Here is a 25,174-nt window from a genome sequence, read left to right on the forward strand (position 1 = left end):
AGAGAAATTGAATAGATCAGAAGATATCTCCAGCTTCTCACTGCATAACCTTCAACTTGGTTTGAACAAGTCATTCTGAATCTGGTTTAAACACAACATTGTCCCCTTCCAAAACCCCACCCAAGTTCTAAAAGCATAGAACAGAGGATACCTCTTGTCCTGTCTTGAAGGCAATATTTGATCTCTCTTTTGGTGATCCAATGCCCTCCCGTGTTTCATTCTCTGCATCAATTTTCTCTTCTTCATTGAAATTCATTGTAGAAATTGACAGATTTCTGCATAGGACACATAATAATTACTTGGTAACAATCCCCAGATATTAACTGCAAATAAACAGAGCAGCTCTGAGCCCACAAACAAACATATCTAATTCAATTTCTGTCAATGTTCTGGAACATCAAAATCAGGATGGCCAGACTGGGAAATAGCTTCTTCCCACAGGCTCCTGTAACTGAGTAAATCTTTACAAAATATTTCCATATATTTCTTTTAAATTATATATTTGGTGCTGTATATTGTGTGTGTATGTGTGTACACCATGGTCCAGAGAAACGCTGTTCTGTCTGGATGTATATATGTAGTCAGATAATCATAAACGTGAACTTGAAAAAAGCATTGTCACAATGATACATCATCCACTCTACATCATGCTGGTTTCCATCTCCACTGATAATTTCCCATCCAGTGGGTTAGATTGTCCCAGCACAGGCTGGGACAACAGAAAATCGCTATGTGCCCATGCAGAATTACACTCATTCCTGCTAACTGTGCTGTGGGCAAACTTTCTTATCACACTGTGGGCAGCTGTCTGCATAAAACAGAGAAATTACATGCAAAATCTCATGCCACCTCATCTATGAGGTGAATATTTGGAAATCAAATTCTAACTGCAAAATTTTCCCCAATCAAGATGTCAGTTGATGCATTGTATTCCCAGAAGGTTATATGTATCACCCTGAATATGAAAGCTACAGTTTACATTTAACCACTTTCACATTCAACATAGTGACAATGCAAAAGGTGAGCCTGTCTCATGGTTACAATTGAGGTAAACAAGACTTCAGATGCAGGAGCCCATCCTGGCCTCTGAAGCTGCTTAGTTCAGTGAGGAGTTTGCACACTCCCCCAGGTGACTGTGTGGTTTTGCTGGGGCACTCCAGTTTCCTCCCTCTTTCCCAAAGACGTACAGGCTCCTGTAAACTACTCCTAAAATAAGTGGGGGGGGGGGTGGCATTTACTACATTGCTCTTAGGTCTGCATCACTTGGGACACCAGTGAAAATATGAGAGGTATGGCTTGTGTATTTATATCACAAATTGAGGAGGCCATTTTACAAAAACACGCTCCTTTCCTTTTAAAATCAGGGAAAGGCATTTGATGAACAAATTATTGTGCCACAGAAGCAGTTACCTCAACTCTCTGGGATTTAGAATCAAGGGTGAAGAAAAGTTTTACCCACAGAGTTCATTCTAATTCCACAGCTTGAATGCTAACACAACTAATTGAATGGGGAAAGGTAGGTTCAGGTCAGCTCTCTACATCATGCTGGTTTCCATCTCCACTGATAATTTCCCATCCAGTGGGTTAGATTGGGGTTATTTGTCTCGTGCTGCGACAACAGAAAATCACCATGTGCCCATGCAGAATTACAGTTCTTTTGTGCCCACTGTGCTACAGGCAAACTTCCTTATCACACTGGATGCAATTGTCTGCCTAAAACAAGGAAATTACTTTCAACATTGGGAGATAGTTCACAGATACCTGGGAATCAAATCAGACACACACCACATCACTAATATGCACTAAAGAGTCTGGAAAAACAACCAACTGAAAAACCTCACAAAGATTAGCGTATACAGAGCCGTTGTCATACCCACACTCCTGTTCGACTCCGAATCATGGGTCCTCTACTGGCATCACCTACAACTCCTAGAACACTTCCACCAGCGTTGTCTTCGCTCCATCCTCAACATTCATTGGAGCGACTTCATCCCTAACATCAAAGTACTCGAGATGGCAGAGGACGACAGCATCGAATCCACGCTGCTGAAGATCCAACTGCGCTGGGTAGGTCACGTCTCCAGAATGGAGGACCATCGCCTTCCCAAGATCGTGTTATATGGCGAGCTCTCCACTGGCCACCGTGACAGAGGTGCACCAAAGAAGAGGTACAAGGACTGCCTAAAGAAATCTCTTGGTGCCTGCCACATTGACCACTGCCAGTGGGCTGATATCGCCTCAAACCGTGCACCTTGGCGCCTCACCGCAGAGCCCACCTCACTGACAAAAGACAAAGGAGGAAAAACCCAACATCCAACCCCAACCCACCAATTTTCCCCTGCAACTGCTGCAACCGTGTCTGCCTGTCCCGCATCGGACTTGTCAGCCACAAACGAGCCTGCAGCTGACGTGGACATTTACCTTTCCATAAATCTTCATCCACGAAGCCAAGCCAAAGAAGAAGAATATGCACTGCCAGTTTTTTGGGACAAGAGAAATGAAATGATAAAATTCCTCAAATAATCTGATTTCTATCCTGAAATTCAGCGTTCTGTCCTTATCTTGATCAACATTATGAACTATGTTCCAGAGAAACTAAGGGTGTCAGGATATGATCATCAAGATCAGGAGTGCCAGGCTGGGAAAGAGCTTCTTACCACAGGCTATGAGATTGATAAACAATATACCATAACCTTAGGCTTCTTTCAAATAAAACAAGTAAGTTATTTTTAAATACTTATTTATTTTATATTATATTTTTCTGTATATATGTGATTATGATCTGATTATGATGATTATGTGTGTATGTGTGTACACCGTGTTCTGGAGGAATGTTGTTTCGTCTGGTTGTGTATGTGCAGTCAGATGGTAATAAACTTGATTAAAAAAACATTGGATGCAGATTCTTAAAGAGGAAGTGAACCACGCAAACTTTTCACCACAAAATGCTTACATACTGTTTCAATATTTTGGTGATCGTGTCTGTAATAGCAATGTTGCTGGACCATGGATATATACAATGTGAAGATATGTTGCTATATTGTGGTATTGGTGCGGCTCTGTGGTAAAAACAACGTTCTGTACATAAAAAGGAACAAACCCTAGATCACCAGGAAACATGCAAGTTACTCCATACAAAGCAGTTTGACATTATCTTAATTACTTCTCAAAATTCACTTATGCATTCTGACCTCTCATTATCCCCAGTGACTAAGGCAGATTTCTGAATAGAAATTTCATCAAGTTTTGTTTGGTCCTTGTCTTCATTAACTTCCAGGTGATCAATTTCAGTTTCTGATCTGCAAACAGGTGAACTGTTAGTAAAATAAGGAACAGGAAGGTAGGTATTTGAGGCAGTAGCAACACCAAAAAGGATGTCTGTAAACCTGTTCCATCTCCTCTGCAGGATGCTGAGTTCTTTACAGGAGAAAACTCAAGTAAAACTGCTCACATGACAAACTAGTACTCAGTGTGGTTGATTGTTTGATCAAACTGAAGCCTCTTTCAAGCCCATTGCTACATATTCAGCCCTCTCCACACAAGAAATCTATTCTCAACGAGTCTTCAACTGAATTCCAATCATCTTGGGATTTTCAAACTCCTTCCTGTTGTGCAGGCTTTGCCCAATTTTTTCCCATGTCATATCCATCTTAACCTTGCTACCTCAATCTGTGGCTTGATTTCTGTCTATATGTTTTGGACCCCCTGTCTGTTCCATACCAATCACTTTTACTTCTCCCTTTCTCTTTAATCCTGTTTATTGGCCCTTCCCAAGTCCTCTCTCTTTTAATTTTAATTTAGAGATGCAGCAGGGGAGCAGGCCCTTTGGGGCCCACAAACCAGCACCACCCAAATACACCAATTAACCCACCAAGCCTGTACGTCCTTGAAACGTGGGAGGAAACTGGACAACCGAGGAAAAATCCACACAGACACAAGGAAACAACAGCGGATTCAAATCTGGGTTGCTAGTGCTGTAGGAGCCTTGTACTAACTGCTGTATCAACCATGTTCCTCAGAGCTCTATCCTTAGCCTTTGCAGCAAGTCCAAGCTTTACCCTCCCTTCAATAAGATCTCTTGGCAAAGTCTGAAGGGCTCACTAAGGGTTCTCAGATCATCAATCATAATGGTCCTAATGTGCTCCCTTAACAACCTCCACCCACTTTTCCTCAGTGATAATTAAATTCATCCTCTGAATTATTAATCCAGGCTCATCAGTGGATAATCTCCCCACAAATTCAGTGCTAAACTTGTTATTGATGGCCCCAAAAACTGGACTTGTAAGTCAATGGTTTGGAACAAGCCCATTGGCCCAATTTGGCCATGCCAACACTACTGAATGTCAAAAGGTAGATACTTAGACCCACTTTTGTAGGAGCTAATCATTTACTTGCGATTTGTGTGACATAGATGTTGGATGCAACATTTATTACCCAGATGAATGTTTTCTCAGTCTTGCAACTTGCCTTGTTTCATTTGCGGGGGAGTTATACAGGAGAAATAGGATGGAGTTGTGGATAAATCCTTTGGAGCATCCTTTGGAATTACTCGGGGTAACAGGATGAGAACCCAAGAAGCAATCAAATAATTACTAGAGGAATTCAGTAGGTCTTTCAGCATTCACAGGTATTTAAATTTTTAAATTTAATTTTTAGATTTAAGATTAGACATACAGCACGGTAACAAGTCATTTTGGCTCATGAGTCTGTGCCACCCAATTTACACCCCGGGGAAAACTCATTATAGACAGCGTGGGATTCAAACCCTGGTCCCGATTGCTGGTGCTGTATCCACTATGCCAACCATGCCACCCAGAAATAGTCAAATCAACATTTTGAGTCTGGACCCTTTGTCGAAAGATAGTTTTATGATTGGATAGATCAAAGTGGAGCCAGGCAACTGAACAATAGTGGTAGGCAATGAATAAAAACCAAAATGCTAAAGGCTGCAGGTAGGTAATAATGATAAAGGAGAAAGAGGTTAACTTTATCCACATCACAGGAATACTGTTACTGTTTGGTACTGTGGTAAAAATGGAAACCTGTGGGGCTTCAATCAAGTAGCTCTGAGAAAAAGAGGCATAAATTTGGAAGTCATTAGATTTGTAAGGCAATGACAAATTCAATGTTTTAGAAGGGGTGGTTGCAAACATGGTACCAATGAACACATAGATAGAATGCTGACACAAAGGTAGCATTTACTGATAAGGGAGAACCTAGTGGGCCTAACATTTTCGTTTGACAATTTACTTCAGGACTTTTCCCTCCAGACTGTATCTGGATCCTGCAATGCAACCACCCCGAGAGATCAAGAGCTCACTGTACCATTCAGCAACTTGGAGAAATTGTGGCTGTAGGTCTGGGCCTCAGGTCTAGGACCCAAATATTATCTCTGGCCATGCGTGAGGTGGACTGGAAGCTGTGGTTCTCAACTTTTTCTTTCCACTCACATACCACTTTAAGTATTCCCTATGCCATCAGTGCTCTATGATTAGTAGAGGATTCCTTAAGGTGGTATGTGGGTGGAAAGAAAAAGTTTGAAAACCACTGTTTTAATCGTACCTCATTGAATCGTTATGTGCACCGTTTCATAACTCTAAAGGAAATGGGCCAATGACAATTTTTCTCAAGCAAAGTATTTCAGTAACAATTGGGTCCAGAGCAGTGATTCTCAACTTTCCATTCCCACTCAGATCCTACCTTAAGCAACCCCTTACCAATCACAGAGCACCGATGGCAATAGGGATTACTTAAAGTGGGATGTGAGTGGAAAGAAAAAGGTTGTCAGATGAGTTTAAGTAGAGTTTATGTGGAGAATTCTAAAAGTCAATCAGATGTACGATGTTCTCATTAGCCTTTGTTAATTCACTCTTTTGGAAAAGAAGTGGAAGAATTCATTATTGAAGGGACCGTAAAGCAGAAGTGCAAGTAGAAACTATGGAATAATGTTTTGAAATTGTCCTGCTGAGACAGTGGGACTCCTTTAAATTTGAAACTTTTAAATTCAAATTTTGAATTTTAAATTTTTATATGAAGACATATATGTAGCACCTTCCAGCCCAACAGCCTGTGCCACCCAAATACCCCAATTAACTTAAAACTGTTATGGGGTAGGGAGATTTTAGAACTTTTTTTAAAGAAGGAATATATTGGTCAGCACAACATGAAGGACCAAAGGGCCTATACTGTGCTGTAGTGTTCTATGTTCTAACCCCTGTACATTTTGAAGGGTGGGAGGAAACTGGAGCTGGGAGGAAACCCATGCAGACTTGGGGAGAGCATACAAACTCCTTACAGACGACGCCAATTCGAACCTGGATCATTGATGCTGTAAAAGTGCTAACCATGTCACCCCATGCAAATAGCTTGTTTAATTTTGTCTAAATTTTAAAAAAAATTAAAAACATTATCTGCTGGAGAAACTCAGTGAATGGAATATCATCAGTAGGAGAGAATGAAGAGTCAAAATTTTGCCACCATCACCCTTCCTTGTAATCCAGATATTCCAGGCCTGGGTGCAGGCCAGGGAGAGGGCACCAGCTGTGGACCAGTTTCAGAAATAAGTTTACTGGACTGGGTTAAGGCTAGCTGGAAGTTAACGTGAGCCATGAGTAGCAACTTGAAGAACACCATGATGGTGGAAGTTAGAGCCACCAGCCAATCATCATTTAGATCTGTCAGATATGGGGATAGTGCCGGAGGATTGGCGCATTGCGCATGTGGTTCCGTTATTTAAAAAGGGTTCAAGGAGGAAGCCTGGCAACTATCGGCCTGTAAGTTTGACGTCTGTGGTAGGTAAATTCTTAGAGATAGTACTTATAAACATCTGGATAGACAGGGTCTGATCAGGAGCACTCAACATGGATTTGTGGGAGGAAGGTCATGTTTGACCAATCTGATTGAATTTTTTGAAGAGGTGACTAGGAATGTGGATGAGGGTAGCGCAGTGGATGTTGTCTATATGGACTTCAGTAAGGCCTTCGATAAGGTACCACATGGAAGGTTAGTTAGGAAGGTGCAGTCTTTAGGTATAAATTTTGAGATAGTCAAATGGATTGAACATTGGCTGAAAGGGAGAGGCCAGAGAGTGGTAGTGGATAATTTCTGTCAGGTTGGAGGCCGGTGACCAGTGGTGTGCCTCAAGGATCTGTATTGGGCCCACTGTTGTTCGTTATATACATTAATGATCTAGATGATGGGGTGGTGAATTGGATTAGTAAATATGCAGACTATACTAAGATAGGTGGAATAGTGGATAATGAAGAAGGTTTTCAAGGATTGCAGAGGGATTTGGGCTGCTCAGAAAAGTGGGCTGAAAAATGGCAGATGGAATTTAATGCTGATAAGTGTGAGGTGCTTCATTTTGGTAAGAAGAATCAGAATAGGACATACGTGGTAAATGGGAGAGCATTGAGGAATACAGAAGAGCAGAAAGATTTAGGAGTAACGGTACATCGTTCCCTGAAGGTAGAAACTCACGTGAATAGGGTGGTGAAGAAAGCTTTTAGTATGCTGGTCTTTATCAATCATTGAATATAGGAGTTGGGAGGTGATGTTGAGATTGTATAAGACGTTGGTGTGGCCTAATTTGGAGTTCTGTGTGCAGTTCTGGTCGCCTAATTATAGGAAGGATATAAACAGAGTGGAGAGAGTGCAGAGAAGGTTTACCAGAATGTTACCTGGGTTTAAGCATCTAGAGTATAGGGAGAGATTGGACAGATTAGGCCTTTATTCTTTGGAGCATAAAAGGTTGAGAGGGGATTTGATAGAAGTATTTAAGATTATAAAAGGGATAGACAGAGTGGATGTGGATAGACTATTTCCGTTAAGAGGAGGAAAGATTAAAACAAGAGGACATGAGTTAAGAATTAAGGGGCAGAGGTTTAGAGGTAACATGAGGAGGAACTTCTTTACTCAGAGAGTGGTAGCCGTGTGGAATGAGCTTCCGGGAGAAATAGTGGCGGCGGAGTCAATTGTATTATTTAAGAAAAGGTTGGACAGGTATATGGATGAGAAAAAGATGGAGGGTTATGGGCATTGTGCAGGGAGGTGGGACTAGAAAGAGGTGTTTGGTTCGGTGCGGACTAGAAGGGCCTAATGGCCTGTTTCCGTGCTGTAATTGTTATGTTATGTTTAGTTTATTTTTCTTTGGAACCAGGACGATTGTGATCTCCTTGAAGCAGGTACGTACTCTAGACTGCTGGGAAGAGAGCCTGAGGATGTTTGTGAATACTACCACTGCCAGATCATCTGTGCAGGCATAGAGGACATGACAAGGGCTCCGTCTAGTCTAGTCGCTTTCTATGGCTTCACTGTCCAACAGACAAAAATGACATCTGCAACAGTGCTGACAGGTGCATGTGTGCCCAAGGCAGGAAGTGCGTTCCACTGGCTCAATGGCCTCCTGCTCAAAGTGAGTTTAGAATGAATTGAGCTTGTCCAAGAGGGATACAGTATTAACCATATAGTTTGCTTTTAAACAAAAACTTCTGCAAATGCTGGGTTCGAGTGCAATGAACAAATGTGCTGGAGAAACTCAACAGGTCACACAGCATTCATTGGAAATAAAGGGGAACTAACATTTTGTGACTGCGTACAAGAAAAAAAACAAGCAGCTGCTTGAGGGGGAGAAGGAGTAGAGAGGAGAGAAGGGAGGAAGGGGAAGGTGAGGAGCACAGACTAACAGGGAAGAGGTAATACGAAGGCCATTTGAAAATTGGAGGAATATACTCCCTCCCCGAGTCTCTTTCTTTCTCTACCCCTCTGTCTTCAGTCCTCGTTCCCTATCCCCTTAAATTCTTTTTTCCTATCAGTATTACCCTCTGCCCTTTCTCCATCATCTCAGCTTTTTTCACTTCTATGCTCCCACCTTATCCTCCTATTACCTCTTACTGATTAGCCGAGACTCCTCCCCTACCCCTCCCTCCCCCCCTTCCAACACCTCCCCCCAACCTATTTATTCAAGCACCTGCCTGTCTTTGCTTGTACCCAACGAAAGACTTAAACGTTGGTCGCCCTTTGCTCCCCATGAATGCTGTGTGACTTGCTGAGTTTCTCTAGCTTGTTTGTGTATTGCTATTTTCTCTTCTGCCCCATTTTGCTTTGTGACGGCTTGCATGCCCTGTCATAAGCACATAGCGTACGTGACGTTTGTCCGTGACTCGGGTCTAGCTCTGTGCTGCCTCTTGGTGTCTCTGATGGCCTTGTACAGTTCGTACCTGGCTTTCTTCTTTAGGTCTGGGTCACGTGACTTGCACACCTCGTTCCTGGCCTTGAATAGCGAGTGTACCTCGCTGTTCACAAGTAGCTTCTGATTGGGGAACACACAGATTGTTCTCTTTAGCTTGCAGTCTTCTACACACCTGCTGATGATCAGTGGCAATGCTGGTTTATTCAACAAGGTTGGTTGTTGCGCCCTTGAATATGGACTAGTCTATTGACTCAAAGCAGCCACGTCAATGTCATCTGTTTCTACTATTCAACAATGCATGTCTTTTATTGCTGGGACTGCACATCTCAGCATCTGCTTGTGGGCAGATCAGAGAAGGTGGTTACATGGAATGGAATGGAGGCCCCTTTGATTGGTGTGTAGCAGTGGTGGAGGAGATTGGGTCCTCTGGTGGGTCAGGTGATATGTTGGTGTAATATTGGTAGCAGGTTCATGAGGGATACCATGGTTGAAACCTCCAGCTGTAATGAGCACAGCTTCAGGGAGTTCCATTTCAAGCCTGTCTGAATTTTGTTTTGGCCTGGGGTGGGGAATGTATTGCAGGAAATATGGATTGCAGGAAATATGGATGGTTACAGTCACAGTTAGATGGTCCAGTGCTGGGGTGGGTGGTGGGGGGGGGTGGGGTGGTGATGAGGGCAGGAACTTGGCAGTCTGAGCAACTTGCAAAGTGCATGAAGAAGCAAATATCTCCACCTCTTGCTTTTCCTGAGGACCATCTGGTGGATTGAAAAATCCTCCAGTTGAACAGTACAGTTTGGAAAGGAAGGTGTGAGCCATGTCTCAATGAAGCAGAGCAGATGACAGTCTCAGCTCTCCCTATATGGCAAGTCTTCCTTTGAATGAATCCAGCTTGGCATCTTTGAGTTTTTTTCATAATAAAAGTATATTAATTTAGGCTTTTATGTATAAAGTCTGGATGTCAGTGCAACTGCCATTGATTTATGGAATATGACCTGTTCTCCAAATGAGAGAAATTTCAATCCAAAAGAGACATTTTGTATTGAACCATCTTGTCAAAGTTTTTTTTTGTATTTTATAAAATGCCTTCAGGAAGAATAAATGGAACTGCAGCAAATCCTAAGGGACAGTGGCTTCAGCACCACACAATGCTGATATAAGTGGAATGAGACAAAGAGTATGCTATATCGGGAGAGTATCTCAGGAACATTAATAAAATACAAAACACATTTGAAAATTTCAAGTTCCAATAATAAGGCCATATGACCATCAGATATAGGAGCAGAAATAGGCTGTTTCTGCTCCATCAAATCTGCCCAATTTTTCAATGAACTGATCCAGTTTCCCCACTGAGCCCCACTGCCCGGCCTTCTCCCCATAACATTTGATGTCCTGGCTAATCAAGAACCTGTCCATTTCTCCCTTAAATACACCCATCGACTTAGCCTCCACAACTACCTGTGGTAACAAGTTTTATAGATTCACCTTCCTCTGGCTGAAGAAATTCCTCTGCATCTCTTTTCTAAGAGGAAGACCTGCAATCCGTAAGCTGTGCCCTCTTGACCAAGACTCTCCCACCATGGAAAACGACTTTCCTATATCTACCCTGTCCATGCCTTTCAAAATACGAAAATTTTTAATGAGATCCCTCAGAAAAAAGGTGGCACCACCAAACATGCTATAGCAGCCAATGATGTTTTATTTAAAATCTTGCAGCTACATATCTGGGTGCCTGTATTTGGTAGCGGCCTTGAGAGGTCACAGATTCCCAGGGAGCAGTGGACTGGTGCAACATTCTAATAATGGAGAGAACAGAGGGAGAAGCAAAGGAAACGACCCTTAGGATGATGACCACAGTATCAGACCAGCAAGGGGCTCTGCAGCTAAAGGGCCCACACAGGCAGCAAGCTGTTGATGACATGTGGCCGAGGAACCCACACAGATTGTGGGCTTCTGGCGATAAAGTCAAAAGGCTTGCAGAAGGCTGCGGTCTTCTGGCAACTGTCTCATCAGAACCAGGTATTGGAACCAGAATTTGAGAGGACGTTGAGGCAAGAATGGCTCCTGGAGGGTCATGGGTGCTGAAGGCTTCCTCATCATGTTGGAAGTTTGGATCTGGGCTCAAGTTGTTGATGGTTTGAACTGATCAAGAGTCTTGTGTGGCTGCAAAGGTTGTGGGAGCACTGGAGGTAGCCCGTTTATTTTAACGACCAAAATACATGACCGTCCACTTTCCGACATTGTATTTCATTTGCCATTTCTCTACCCGTTCATCCTCATCTGTCAAAGTCTTTCTGCAGCCTCCCAGTTGCCTCTACACTCCCTGCTCCTCCACCTACCTTTGTATCATCTGAAAACTTGGCCACAAAGCCATTCATTCCATAATCTAAATAACTGATACACAACATAAAAAGAAGTGGCCCCAACACCAAGCTCTGAGGAACATCACTAGCAACTGGCAGCCAAATATAATATAGAACATAAAACAATACTGCACAGTACAGGCCCTACGGCCCTCGATGTTGAGCCAACCCATAATATTCCTTCTTTTTAGAAAAGTACTAAACCTTCTCTACCCCATAATCCCATATTTTTCTTTCATCCATATGTTTTCTAAGAGTCTCTTAAATGCCCCCAATGTTTCAGCCATCCCCGGCAAGGAATCCCAAACACCCACAAATCTCTGTGTAAAAAACTTACCCCTGACGTCTCCTCTAAACTTCCTTCCCTTCACTTTGTACATGTCTTTTGGTGTTTGCTGATCCTGCCCTGGGAAACAGGTGCTGGCTGTCCACCCTATCTATGTTTCTCATAACATCTATGCCTAGGAAGGATAGATTAGAGGGCACATCCACGGAGGCTATTTGGGTGGAACTGAGGAGTAGGAAAGGAGAGGTTACACTTGTAGGGGTGTATTATAGACCACCCGGAGGGGACCGAGACCTAGAGGAGCAAATCTGTAGGGAGATAGTAGATATTTGTGATAAGCACAGGGTTGTAATTATGGGAGATTTTAATTTTCCACATATAGATTGGGAAACACATTCTGTGAAAGGACAGGATGGGTTAGAGTTTGTGAAATGTGTGCAAGATAGTTTTTTACAACAATATGTAGAGGTGCCGACCAGAGAAGGAGCAGTGTTAGATCTACTGTTGGCAAATGGGATGGGTCAAGTGACGGAGGTAAGTGTTGGCGAGCACTTCGGGTCCAGTGATCATAATGCCATCAGCTTCAATGTCATTATGGAAAGAGAGAAATCAGGGCCAAGGATTGAGGTTTTTGATTGGGGAAAAGCTAGATTTGAGGAGATGCGAAAGGACTTGCAGGGTGTGCATTGGGACAATTTGTTTTATGGGCAGGATGTAGTAGAGAGATGGAAGTCTTTTAAAGATCAGATTTTGAGAGTGCAAAAGCTTTATGTTCCTGTTAGGTTAAAAGGAGGGGCAAAAGGTTTGAGAGAGCCGTGGTTTTCAAGGAATATTGGAAACTTGGTTCGAAGAAAAAGGGAGGCGTACATTAGATATAAGAAGCATGGAGTTAAGGAGATGTTTGAAAGATACTGTAATGGAGGATTAAAACCATGTACCCAGATGCTTTTTGCTTATGTGGAACTGACGACACTGGGTCCACACGCAGGTCACCTTACTTTCAGAACTAGCAGATGTAATTAAACTCAGCCATGGGGACTTATCTGAAGATACACTTTGAAATGGAATTCCACTGTGAGGCCCAGGGAAAGCAGTTGTCAAATGCAACACTCTGAAATTGACGAATTTGTCACAACCTGTCTTGCTCGAGAAGTTTTAATAAGTCTTTGTATCTACGAGATAAACCAGGAAATTATAACATCCTGGTTCCATAATAATTAATCTTCTAAATTGTAGAATGTAATGTTCAGTTTTGATTTTGACTGACAAATATTAGAAGGAGTAGGCGCATGATTAATTGTTTTTGGGGTATATAAGCCTGTGGTCCTGCTGCTGAAGTTTAGATTTTCCGAGGGGTGGGAACACCCCTTGTCAAGAAGGAAGAACAGCCAGAGTCCGAGCAACGTCCCGGTCGGGGGAGGTGGAGAAGCTGCTACCGGAGCCCTGACAACCTACTACAAGTGTGCAGTCGTTGCCTCGCTTCGGCAGTTGGGACCAGTCCAAGCGTTGATAAGTATAGTTGGGAAGGGCTTGCATATTGTGTTGTGAAATCAGCTTTTGAATTAGTAATAAACATTTGTATAAACTGAACTGCTCTCGGTGTGTGTGTCTATTTTCTTTCGGTAGCTCAAACATTGTGACCAATCTAAAATGAACAAAATGAGAGGTATAAGTTTACCCAAAACAGATACATTGAATGTAAGAGGAATCTTAAGAGAGGAATTAGGAAAGCTAAAAGAAGGTACGAGAAAACTATGGCAAGCAGGGTGAAAACTAATCCAAAAGAGTTCTACAAATATGTTAATGGTAAGAGGAAAGCTAGAGACAAAATTGGTCCCTTAGAAAATCAGAGTGGAAAACTGTGTGTGGAACCTAGAGAAATGGGGTAGATATTGAACAGTTTCTTTTCTTCGGTATTCACTAAGGAGAAGGATATTGGGAGATGTGGGATAAAAAAAGCAAATTGGGTAAATATGGGGAATATAGAGATTACAAAAGGTGTAGTTTTAAGGCTTTTGAAGAATATAAAGGTGGATAAGTCTCCGGGACCAGACGGGATCTTCCCCAGGACATTGAGAGAAGTGAAGGAGGAAATAGCAGAGGCTCTGGCGGTAATTTTTCAAATGTCATTAGATATGGGGATAGTGCCGGAGGATTGGCACATTGCGCATGTGGTTCCGTTATTTAAAAAGGGTTCAAGGAGGAAGCCTGGCAACTATCGGCCTGTACGTTTGACGTCTGTGGTAGGTAAATTAATGGAGAAAATTCTTAGAGATAGTACTTATAAACATCTGGATAGACAGGGTCTGATCAGGAGCACTCAACATGGATTTGTGGGAGGAAGGTCATGTTTGACCAATCTGATTGAATTTTTTGAAGAGGTGACTAGGAATGTGGATGAGGGTAGCGCAGTGGATGTTGTCTATATGGACTTCAGTAAGGCCTTCGATAAGGTACCACATGGAAGGTTAGTTAGGAAGGTGCAGTCTTTAGGTATAAATTTTGAGATAGTCAAATGGATTGAACATTGGCTGAAAGGGAGAGGCCAGAGAGTGATAGTGGATAATTGTCTGTCAGGTTGGAGGCCGGTGACCAGTGGTGTGCCTCAAGGATCTGTATTGGGCCCATTGTTGTTCGTTATATACATTAATGATCTAGATGATGGGGTGGTAAATTGGATTAGTAAATATGCAGACGATACTAAGATAGGTGGAATAGTGGATAATGAAGAAGGTTTTCAAGGATTGCAGAGGGATTTGGGCTGCTTAGAAAAGTGGGCTGAAAAATGGCAGATGGAATTTAATGCTGATAAGTGTGAGGTGCTTCATTTTGGTAAGAAGAATCAGAATAGGACATATGTGGTAAATGGGAGAGCATTGAGGAATACAGAAGAGCAGAAAGATTTAGGAGTAACGGTACATCGTTCCCTGAAGGTAGAAACTCACGTGAATAGGGTGGTGAAGAAGGCTTTTAGTATGCTGGCCTTTATCAATCATTGCATGGAATATAGGAGTTGGGAGGTGATGTTGAGATTGTATAAGACGTTGGTGCAGCCTAATTTGGAGTTCTGTGTGCAGTTCTGGTCGCCTAATTATAGGAAGGATATAAACAGAGTGGAGAGAGTGCAGAGAAGGTTTACCAGAATGTTGCCTGGGTTTAAGCATCTGGAGTATGGGGAGAGATTGGACAGATTGGGTCTTTATTCTTTGGAGCGTAGAAGGTTGAGAGGGGATTTGATAGAAGTATTTAAGATTATGAAAGGGATAGACAGAATGGATGTGGATAGACTATTTCCGTTAAGAGGAGGAAAGTTTAAAACAAGAGGACATGAGTTAAGAATTAAGGGGCAGAGGTTTAGAGGTAACATGAGGGGGAACTTCTTTACTCAGAGAGTGGTAGCCGTGTGGAATGATCTTCCGGGAGAAATAGTGGCGGCGGAGTCAATTGTATTATTTAAGAAAAGGTTGGACAGGTATATGGATGAGAAGAAGATGGAGGGTTATGGGCATTGTGCAGGGAGGTGGGACTAGAAAGGGGTGTTTGGTTCGGTGCGGACTAGAAGGGCCTAATGGCCTGTTTCCGTGCTGTAATTGTTATGTTATATGTTATGTTATAATCTTGTAGACCTCAAGTCTCCTCTCATCCTCCTATGCTCCAAAGAAAAAAGTCCCAGCTTTGCTAACCTTGCCTCATAAGACTTGTTTCCCAATCCAGGCAACATTCTGGTAAACCTCCTCTGCACCCTCTCCATTGCTTTCACAATTTTCCTATAACGAGATGACCAGAACTGAACACAATACTTTAAGTGTGGTCCTATGAGATCCTAGTATTCTGACTCTCTGCTTCCTGCCAATCAACCAATGTTCTACCCCAACTTGAATGTTTCCTGTTATCCTGTTAAGTAGCCTCATTAGCAGCACCTTGTTAAAAGTCTCCTGAAAATACAAATACACAACATCCACTGTATCTCCTTTAGTGTAAAAAATACAAATACACAACATCCACTATATCCCCTTTATCTAGCCTGCAGGTCACTTCAAAGAATTCCAATATGTTTGTCAAGCAAGATTTTTCCTTAAGGAAATCATGCTGGAATATATGATCGTCATTTACTTGAAGAAAGAATCCAGATGACAAACTGTGAAATCACAGCCAGGCAGGCTCCAGTGGAGTGGGAATGTTGGATCAGACATTTCGGAAAAGGACCCAATGAGATTCAAGGGCTGATTTTGTGAATTCAGGCTTTAGTGAGGAGGGACCGCATCAATAACAGGAGAACACAATAAGATTTTTCTTTCCTTTTTTGTGTTTTTGAGTGCTGAGGCTTTGGCTCTTGAGATCTTTTAACTTTTCCGACTGGATGGCAGACAGGGAATGTGTAAGATGAGGAGAACGTCCAGTCTCCCCGGTGACAGGACCAATGGGAAGTGTGCACTCAGCTGCAGCTCCAGTCCAACAACATAAACAAACTGGAGTTGTAATTAGATGCACTCAGGATTATCCAGGAGGTTGAGAACATCAAAGAGAACAATTATGGTTATGTGGTCACATCTAAGGTGAGTTGGGTGACCACCAGAAAAGGGGAAGGGAGTAGACAGAAATTACAGGTTTCTGGTATTTAACTTCAGAGCTCCCAGTATAGCAAGTTAAAAAAGATAAGAAAAGATAGATACGCTGAAAGTTATTTGAATAGGGAAAGGAAAGCGTTAAAAGCACAGAAAAGAAAGAAAGGAGAAAGAGAAAAGACAGAGAAAACAAACTGTGGGGAAAATACTACACATGAGAAAAACACTACTGGGAGGGTTAAATGAAATTTAAAAAAAAATAGATTAACTATAAGAAATAAAAGAAAAAAAGGATCAGTGGTGGAAGATAGGATGGAAAGAATGGAGGAGAGTATGGAAAGAAGAGAGAATGAGTGGGAAGTATGGGAGAAAGAAAAGAACTTTGGATAAGATTGAAATTTAGAAAATTATTGTAGAAGGAATACTGTTAAGGTGGTGGGAGTGAAGGATGGTGTAGAGGGGTGTGGGGGACCCTATGGATTTCTTTAAAAAATGGATTCTGGAAGTGCTGGGTGGGAACAGAATTGATAATTTAGAAATTGAGGGAGTCTTTAGCCACCAGACATGGGAAAAATATACATCAATGTATTGCATTGAAGGTAGAGCTGTCTCCTAAAAAGCCCTTGACCCAGAACAATTTAATCCCCATGATGCTGGGCAACAGGATCCTGGATGCCTAGTGCCAGAAAGGGATCAGATGTATTGAGGACTGTTATGATCAGAGCTACTAATATCATTCAAGCAACTGAGGATTAAATTTGGATTATCTAATAGAACATTCTTCTGCTTCCTACAATTGAGATCTTTCTTAAGAGACAAATTAGGACAAACAATGACTCTGACAGAGTGAACACCATGGAGATTCTAATTTGACAGGAGAATGTTTTTTTTTCTTTTCTTCTTTGGCTTGGCTTCGCGGACGAAGATTTATGGAGGGGGTAAAAAGTCCACGTCAGCTGCAGGCTCGTTTGTGGCTGACCAGTCCGATGCGGGACAGGCAGACACGATTGCAGCGGTTGCAAGGGAAAATTGGTTGGTTGGGGTTGGGTGTTGGGTTTTTCCTCCTTTGCCTTTTGTTAGTGAGGTGGGCTCTGCGGTCTTCTTCAAAGGAGGCTGCTGCCCGCCAAACTGTGAGGCGCCAAGATGCACGGTTTGAGGCGTTATCAGCCCACTGGCGGTGGTCAATGTGGCAGGCACCAAGAGATTTCTTTAGGCAGTCCTTGTACCTTTTCTTTGGTGCACCTCTGTCACGGTGGCCAGTGGAGAGCTCGCCATATAATACGATCTTGGGAAGGCGATGGTCCTCCATTCTGGAGACGTGACCCATCCAGCGCAGCTGGATCTTCAGCAGCGTGGACTCGATGCTGTCGACCTCTGCCATCTCGAGTACCTCGACGTTTGGGGTGTGAGCGCTCCAATGGATGTTGAGGATGGAGCGGAGACAACGCTGGTGGAAGCGTTCTAGGAGCCGTAGGTGGTGCCGGTAGAGGACCCATGATTCGGAGCCGAACAGGAGTGTGGGTATGACAACGGCTCTGTATACGCTTATCTTTGTGAGGTTTTTCAGTTGGTTGTTTTTCCAGACTCTTTTGTGTAGTCCTCAAAAAAAAAGACAGGAGAATGTATTTATTTCTAAAATGTATTTCCTACTCCAGAGTGAGGGCCCGAAACTGGGATTCTACCAATCGAGGGGAAAATGTGAGTCGGACTTTCGAACAACAATTAATGAAAAATAGTTAGAAGACTTGTGTCTGAACAGCATGACAGGGATTCTCAATACAAGAGAATTCCTGCACCTTACTGCAAAAATTTCATAACTCAAAGTCAGAGATTTTGGATCTCTGTTTCAGATGCGGTGTAGAGATTGGAACCTTTATCCACTCCACCTGGCTATATATGAAGGTGAGATCCTTCTTCCACAAGATCCAGATTTGTTCCTTCTGGGAGATACAGTTTAGATTATCGAAACACTAAATTCAATTTGTGAAGATTGCTTTGTTGGTAGCCAGGAGTGCTGCGTGGAAGTCTGACACTCAACTTATTATTACACGATGGAGTACGGAAATACAAAGTTGCATTCCCCTAGAGAAGATTATACTTGAGGAAGAAGTATGACACGTTCATTGAAGTGAGGCAGCCATATCTGAGGCACCTAAGTGCACAGATATGATCTATACCTGCCCCACCACCTTAAGAAATAAGTTAAGATACAAACCGTCCTGACAAATAAATAGAGAATGAATTAAGGTTGTGGCACAGACAAAGTGTTTTAATTTTTCATTTTTATTTTTATTTTTATTTTTATTTTTGTTTTTTACTTTGCCTTTTATGGTTTATTTACTATCCGGTGAAGGAAAAAATACTGGACTCTGTATATTATATTGTGTGATAAGAACATGTCTTATATTGTTTGTATATATTTGCTTGAGTCTTTTAAAATAAGATATTTTTAAAAATGGCAAGGGTAAAAGTATAGACCTTCAAACTATAGCCGGGATGTAGACAACAATTTACAACAGCAAATAGAAAAGTTGTGTCAGAAGGGCAATGTTATGGTAATCATGGGGGATTTTCACATGCAAGTAGACTGGGGAAACCAGGTTAGGACTGGATCTCAAGAGAGAGAATTGGTAGAATGCCTACAAGTTAGCTTTTTAGGATAGCTTGTTGATGAGCCCACTAGGGGACCGGCTGTACTAGATCTGGAACTGTGCAATGCACCAGAGGTTAGAGAGCTCAAGATCCATTCAGGTGCAATGTGAATTAGTTCAATTTGAGATTTAACAAGGAGAAAATAAAGTCAGATGTGTCGGTATTTCAGTGGAATAAAGAGAATTGCAGGGGCATGAGAGAGGAACCAGCCAAAGTAGATTGGAAGGCGGGCACTAGTAGGGAAAATGGCAAATCAACAATGGATGGAGCTTCTGCAGGGAATGAGGAAGGTGCGGGATAGATACATATTAAAAAAAAGAGGAAATATTCCAATGGAAAAATGTCACAACTGTGGCTGACAAGTGAAGTTGAAGCCAACATTCAAGAAAAAGTGGTCATACAAGGACAACAAAAATTAGTGGGAAGGTAGAGGATTGGAAAGTCTTTAAAAACTTGAAGAAGGCAACTAAAATCTCATTAGGAGGGAAAAGATGAAATATGAATGAAAGCTTTCAAATAATATCAAAGAAAATACAAAAAGCTTCTTCAAGTATATAAAGGGTAAAAGAGAAGTGAGAGTAGATATAGAACCACTAGAAAATGTCACTGCAGAAATAATAATGAGACAAGGAGATGACAGAGTGCTAAAGGAGTATTTTGCATTGGTCTTCATGGTGGAAGATATTACCAGTGTACCAGATGTTGAAGGGTATCAAGGAAGGGAAATGAGTGCAGTTACTATTTGAAGGGAAAAGGTGTTCAAAATGGTGAATGGGCTAAAGATGGATAAGTCTCCTGGACCAGATGGATCACATCCTTGGGTTCCAAAAGAAGTAGCAGTAGAGATTGTGGATGCAGTGGTAATGATCTTTCAGGAATCAATTGATTCTGGCATGGTCCCAGAGGACTGTAAAATCATAAATGTCACCCCACTATTCAAGAAGGGAGGGAGGCAGCAGAAACAAAATTATAAACTGGTTAGCTTGACATCAAAGGTTGGAAAGATGTTGAATTTGATTGTCAAGGATGAGATTACAGAGTACATGACAGGATGAGTCAAATCTTGTTTCACAAACCATTACAATTCTTTGAAGAAGTCACAAGCAGGCAAGATAAAGGAGAGTGAAATATGAAAGTCTCTAAACACTGTGATTGAAGTAAAAACACAACAAAATGCTGGAGAAATTCAGGCAGACTTTTCAGACAAAGTTATATTGCTCACATTTTGGGCCTGAGCCTTTCTTCAAGAAATAAGCAGAATGATTATTCTGATTAGCTGAGTTCCTGCAGGATTTTTATGCATTTGTACTTAGGTAAAGGAGATGCAGTGGATGTTGTCAATTGGTACTTCCATAAATCCTTTGATGAGGTGCTGCACATGAGGCTATTTAACATGATAAGAACCTATGATATAACCAGTAACATGATATAACCAGAAACATAGGAGTGTGCTGATTGCCAGGAAGCAGAGAGGCCACTTCATTTTATTCTGTATATTAATGATTTTGATTATAGAATAAATGGCTTTGTGGCAAAATTTTCATTTCGTATGAAGGTAGGTGCAGGAGTAGGTAGTGTTGTGGAAGGACTTGGACAGATTAGGAGAATGGGCAAATGAAATGTAATGTAAGAAAGTGTATGGTCATGCACTTTGGTGGAAAAAAAATAAACAGGCAGACTATTTTCTAAATGTGGAGAAAATTGAAGGAAAACACATGTGATGAAGGCAGAAAATGCAATGCTGGCATTCGTTTCAAAAGGAATAGAATATAAAACCAGGCTTATGATGTTGACCCTTCATAACACACTGATGAGACCTCACTTTCAGCATTGTGAGCAGCTTAAGAAAGGATATGCTGACATTAGAGAAGTTTCAGAAGATGTTCACAAGGATGATTTTGGGAATGAAAGTTATCATATGAGAATATCATATAAAAGCTCTTGGCCTTTGCATGTTGGAACTTTGGAGAATGGGGGAGGGGGTGGGTTCTCATTGAAAGATATGAAGGGCGTAGAAATGTTGTTTCCCATGGTGGGAGAGTCTAGAACAAGAGAGCACAACTTCAGGATTGAAGGGCATCCACTTGGAAAAGAGATGCAGAGGGATTTCTTTAGCCAGAGAATAGTTAACCAGTGGAATTTGTTGCATCAGTTGGTTGTAGAGGCTGAGTCATTTGGTATAGTTAGAGCAGAGATTGATCGGCTCTTTATTAGCCAGTGCATCAGAGGTTATGGGAAGAAAGCCAGGCAGTGGACCTGAGTGGGAAAATTGATCAGCTCATCACAATGGTGGGGCAGACCAACTATGCCAGATTCTGCAATTATTTGGGACTCTATCCTGATCCAACTGTGTCATCCTGTCTCAGTAAAGAATTGAAGACTACCGTTGAACATAGGAGTGAGTGTATAGATTGATAGACTCAGCCTTTCAAACTGCAAGACAAAGCTCTTTACTGATGCATGAGTTGATATAAAATAATATGTTTAAGACTCTTCATATGGTCCTGAAAATCTAGCCCTAAGTGGATTAGAGTTTGTTGGGAAAAGAATTAACACTTTATCTCCCTTCTTAAAATTCCTCACTCGATCTTTCCTAACATACCAGGTTTTCATCTTCCCTTGAGCCACCTTAAAATTCTCTGGAGCCATTTCCCAGGCTTTCTGCAACCTGTCTTTGAACTTACAAAAATAATCCAATAAATTTAACTGCATATCCTCTTTAACCGACTGGTCTTTAAACAACATTAAAGATTCTTTAACTTGATGTCCAAACACCAGCTCAAAAGAACTGAAGTCCAATGATTCCTGTACTGACTCTCTTACTGCAAAACAGAAGCAAATAGGCACCTTTATCCCAGCCCTCATTATCATAGCAATAGGTCCACATAATGATCTTGAGTGTCAAATGAAATCTCTCCAAGGCTCCTTCAGTTTCAGGATGATATGCCCATAATGTAATTTGTGTAACTCCCAATTTATAAATAATTTGTTGAAAAAGTCCTGACATAAAATTACTTCCTTGATCCAATTGAATTCCTTTAGGCAATCCCACTACTGTAAAGAATTTAACCAAAGCTTTGGCTTTGGATTTAGCTTTTATGTTCCTAAGGGGAATAGCTTCTGGAAACCTGGAAGCTGCACACGTAACAGTTAACAAGTACTGATTTCCAGCTTTTGTCTTTAGCCTTGGACCAACACAGTCCACAATAACTCTAGATAAGGATTCTCCACAAATAGGTAGAGTTTGTAATGGTGCCTTTGGCAGCCCCGATTAGGTTTACCACAACCCGACAAATGTGACACGTCTTGCAAAAAGTCACAACGTCCCTCCTCAACCTAGGTCAATAAAAATGTTTTGTTATTTTATCTACAGTCTTCTTTACTCTAAAATAACCACCCAAGGGCCAAGTTTAAAATTTCTTTCCTCTATGTTAAACTACAATCTGATGAATAACTGCCCATTCTTCATTAGCAGGTATATCTCTCAGTCTTCATTGTCTCATAAGCACAACATCTTTAAAATAATATCCAAATGGCTTTTCTCAATTTCCTCCTCAGATATAACCTTATTTCTCACCTCAGCAAGGTCAATATCTGTTTTCTGTTTTCCTATCAATTCCTTTTGTGATAAAGAGAAATGTTTACTTTCAGATTCAACATCAATATCCCGGTCTACAAGAAGTTTCTGACAGATCAACTCAATCTAAAAACTATTCTGCCTTATCAATAATTTTATCTGCCTTATGAATAATTTTATTTTCCTTATCAAGTTTCTTTGCCATTGCCCGAGTCACTGCACAGGCCAGATAGATTTCAAAACCTGTCTTTACCTCATCAATAACTGGCTTCTCTGTCAATTTGATCACAGGACCTTCTTGACCTTTTGCCAAGTCATCCTCCAAAATCAATGAAACTTCATCGAATCCCAATAGTAACCATCCCATTAATTATTTCTGACTTCAAAAATATCCTATGAAAAGATACCGGCTCCATTTCACCTCCCAAACCTCGGATTAAATTTATTTCACCTGTGGCAGTCTCATGATCAAACTCCAAAACACTGTTCAACACAAGTGAGTGGACTGTCCCAGTAACTCAAAGTATGTTCAATGGCACTTGCGGTGCCCCTTCCTTTACCAAAACCAAGTCCTTTGACACAAAATATTCAAACATCCTCAAAGTTGTCAGCAGACCTGAAACTTGCTTTGTTTCCAGGTCTCTCATTTTTTTGATGAGAAAGAGATGTTGCCTCTTTCTGTTTCTTCAGCTTTTAACAATTTGTCATCACATGACCAGGTTTTCTACAATAATGACAAAGGGATCTGAAGGATTTTCCCTTTCCTGTTTCCCTTCATCCATAATTCTCTCATTATTTCCAGATATATTTACTGGGATGAACCACATTAACCTTTTGAAAGGTTTTATTTGGTATAAACATAACCTTGTGGGTCAGAGCATACTCATTGGCTAACTTAACAGATTATTGTCAAGTTTCTACTTCTCTGTCATCTATGTATGATTTTATATCATTAGGAACACATCTTTTGATATGTTAAACTAGCATCAGTTCTCTTAATCTGCTGTAATCATTCTTTATTTCTTTTGATGTCCACCATCGGTGATCAATAAATGAAATTCACAAAAAAAACCCAACTCCACAGGTTATTAATTAGCCTTTTCCTTTTTCACATTGAGCCATATTTCTGTTGAATTTTTCTAACATGATTGATATATGATTAGAACCTTGTTAAACACTTTGCTTAAATTCATGTAAACTACATCAGAGGCACCGTCCTCGCCAGCCTTCCTCAAAAATCAAAACCTGGCCCCCACCTTAACAAATCTACAGAGCTTGGCCTTGATTAACCTGTACCTTGTCAAATGCTGAATCATGTTGATCCTCTGTATTTTTTGCAATACCACCCACCAGTGATGTCAGGGTGTTCTCTGTTCCATTTACTGTGTATAAGGATGAACAGGCTGGTATTTAACAGTGATAATGCTAAACACAAAAATAGTCCTGTGTATCTCAACTCTCCTCTTGGTTCAGTGGTAAAAGATCCTTAGAAGAGGTAGACCACTTTGGACCTATAACTGCCATTTTTGTGATTAGCAGCCAAAATCCATAAAGTACAGTACACCCAAAGTGTCCAGGAAGCAAAATCTTCATTGACCAGTGTTATTTATTTTTGTTCAAATAAATATCCCATTCATATCTTCACAAAAAAGGGAAACATTAGATGCAAGATATTAGGTGCTGAATATGACCATAAGAATTCATCAAGACATGAAGAAATGTCAATGACATGAAGTGCCAATCGATAAATCTCCAATAAAAAAAAAGTTCACATTTCATTTTAAAAGGCTCCAAAATCAATATTGTTTGATGGAGTTCATCAATGGAATAGCAGGATGCATGGCCAGAGAAATGAAAATAGTATAAGGAGGCATGTACTGTTATAAAGATATTTGCATTTTGATAACTGGTACTTGCTTTGAGGAATAAAACATGTTTGGTATGTGAGTTTATAAGAACTAATCCCTTACATCATAAACCTCAATAATAAACATCGAAAAGGATAATGCTCAGTGCAGTGGTGAAGGAGCCATGGAACCAAAGAACAATACAACACAGAAACATGCCCTTCAGCCTATCTAGTCTGATATTTTCTTCACCTATTAGTGTCCGATCACAGAAGTTTTGACTAGGTTGTTTACCTCATCTTCAGTCGGGCAGGGTTCGCATTCAATTAAGTTTGTTCATTTATCTAAAAATACAAGCCATTCAAAAAGATGCCATTGATATTAATCTTGATGAGACCAACCTTTGAATATTGACATCCAAATTCAACTGAATAGGGTCATGTGAGATGCAGTTGCGGATTTATTGTCATACACATTTGTACAATGTGCATCTGGTACCTTAGTTCAGCATATTATATGACATCTCAGGATCTCTTGACAAATTTAAGGGCTGAGGTGGAGGTCAGATTGGCTGTATCCAACCTGAGATATGTCCACACATCATCCCCTTTGTATGCAGGATGTAAATATGGGGTAAATTCTCATATGCTGCAGTGTGGTACAACAGCGAGCAACCGTTTCTTTGTGTGACTGC

The 25,174-nt window shown here is 41.2% G+C and overlaps 1 protein-coding gene across 1 annotated transcript in view; it reads right to left on the reverse strand.

Moving 5' to 3' along the window:
• hydin (HYDIN axonemal central pair apparatus protein) overlaps positions 1-25,174 on the reverse strand; it is a 1,560,590-nt gene that overhangs the window by 1,085,342 nt on the left and 450,074 nt on the right. Inside the window, exons 24-25 of the mRNA XM_069900939.1 lie at positions 3,192-3,299; positions 152-275 (exon numbers count right to left, since the gene is read on the reverse strand). Of these exons, the coding sequence (XP_069757040.1) occupies positions 152-275; positions 3,192-3,299 (232 nt within the window). The remainder of the gene's footprint in view (positions 1-151; positions 276-3,191; positions 3,300-25,174) is intronic.

Source organism: Narcine bancroftii, chromosome 10, assembly GCF_036971445.1.
Source record: "Narcine bancroftii isolate sNarBan1 chromosome 10, sNarBan1.hap1, whole genome shotgun sequence".
Lineage (NCBI taxonomy): Eukaryota > Metazoa > Chordata > Chondrichthyes > Torpediniformes > Narcinidae > Narcine > Narcine bancroftii.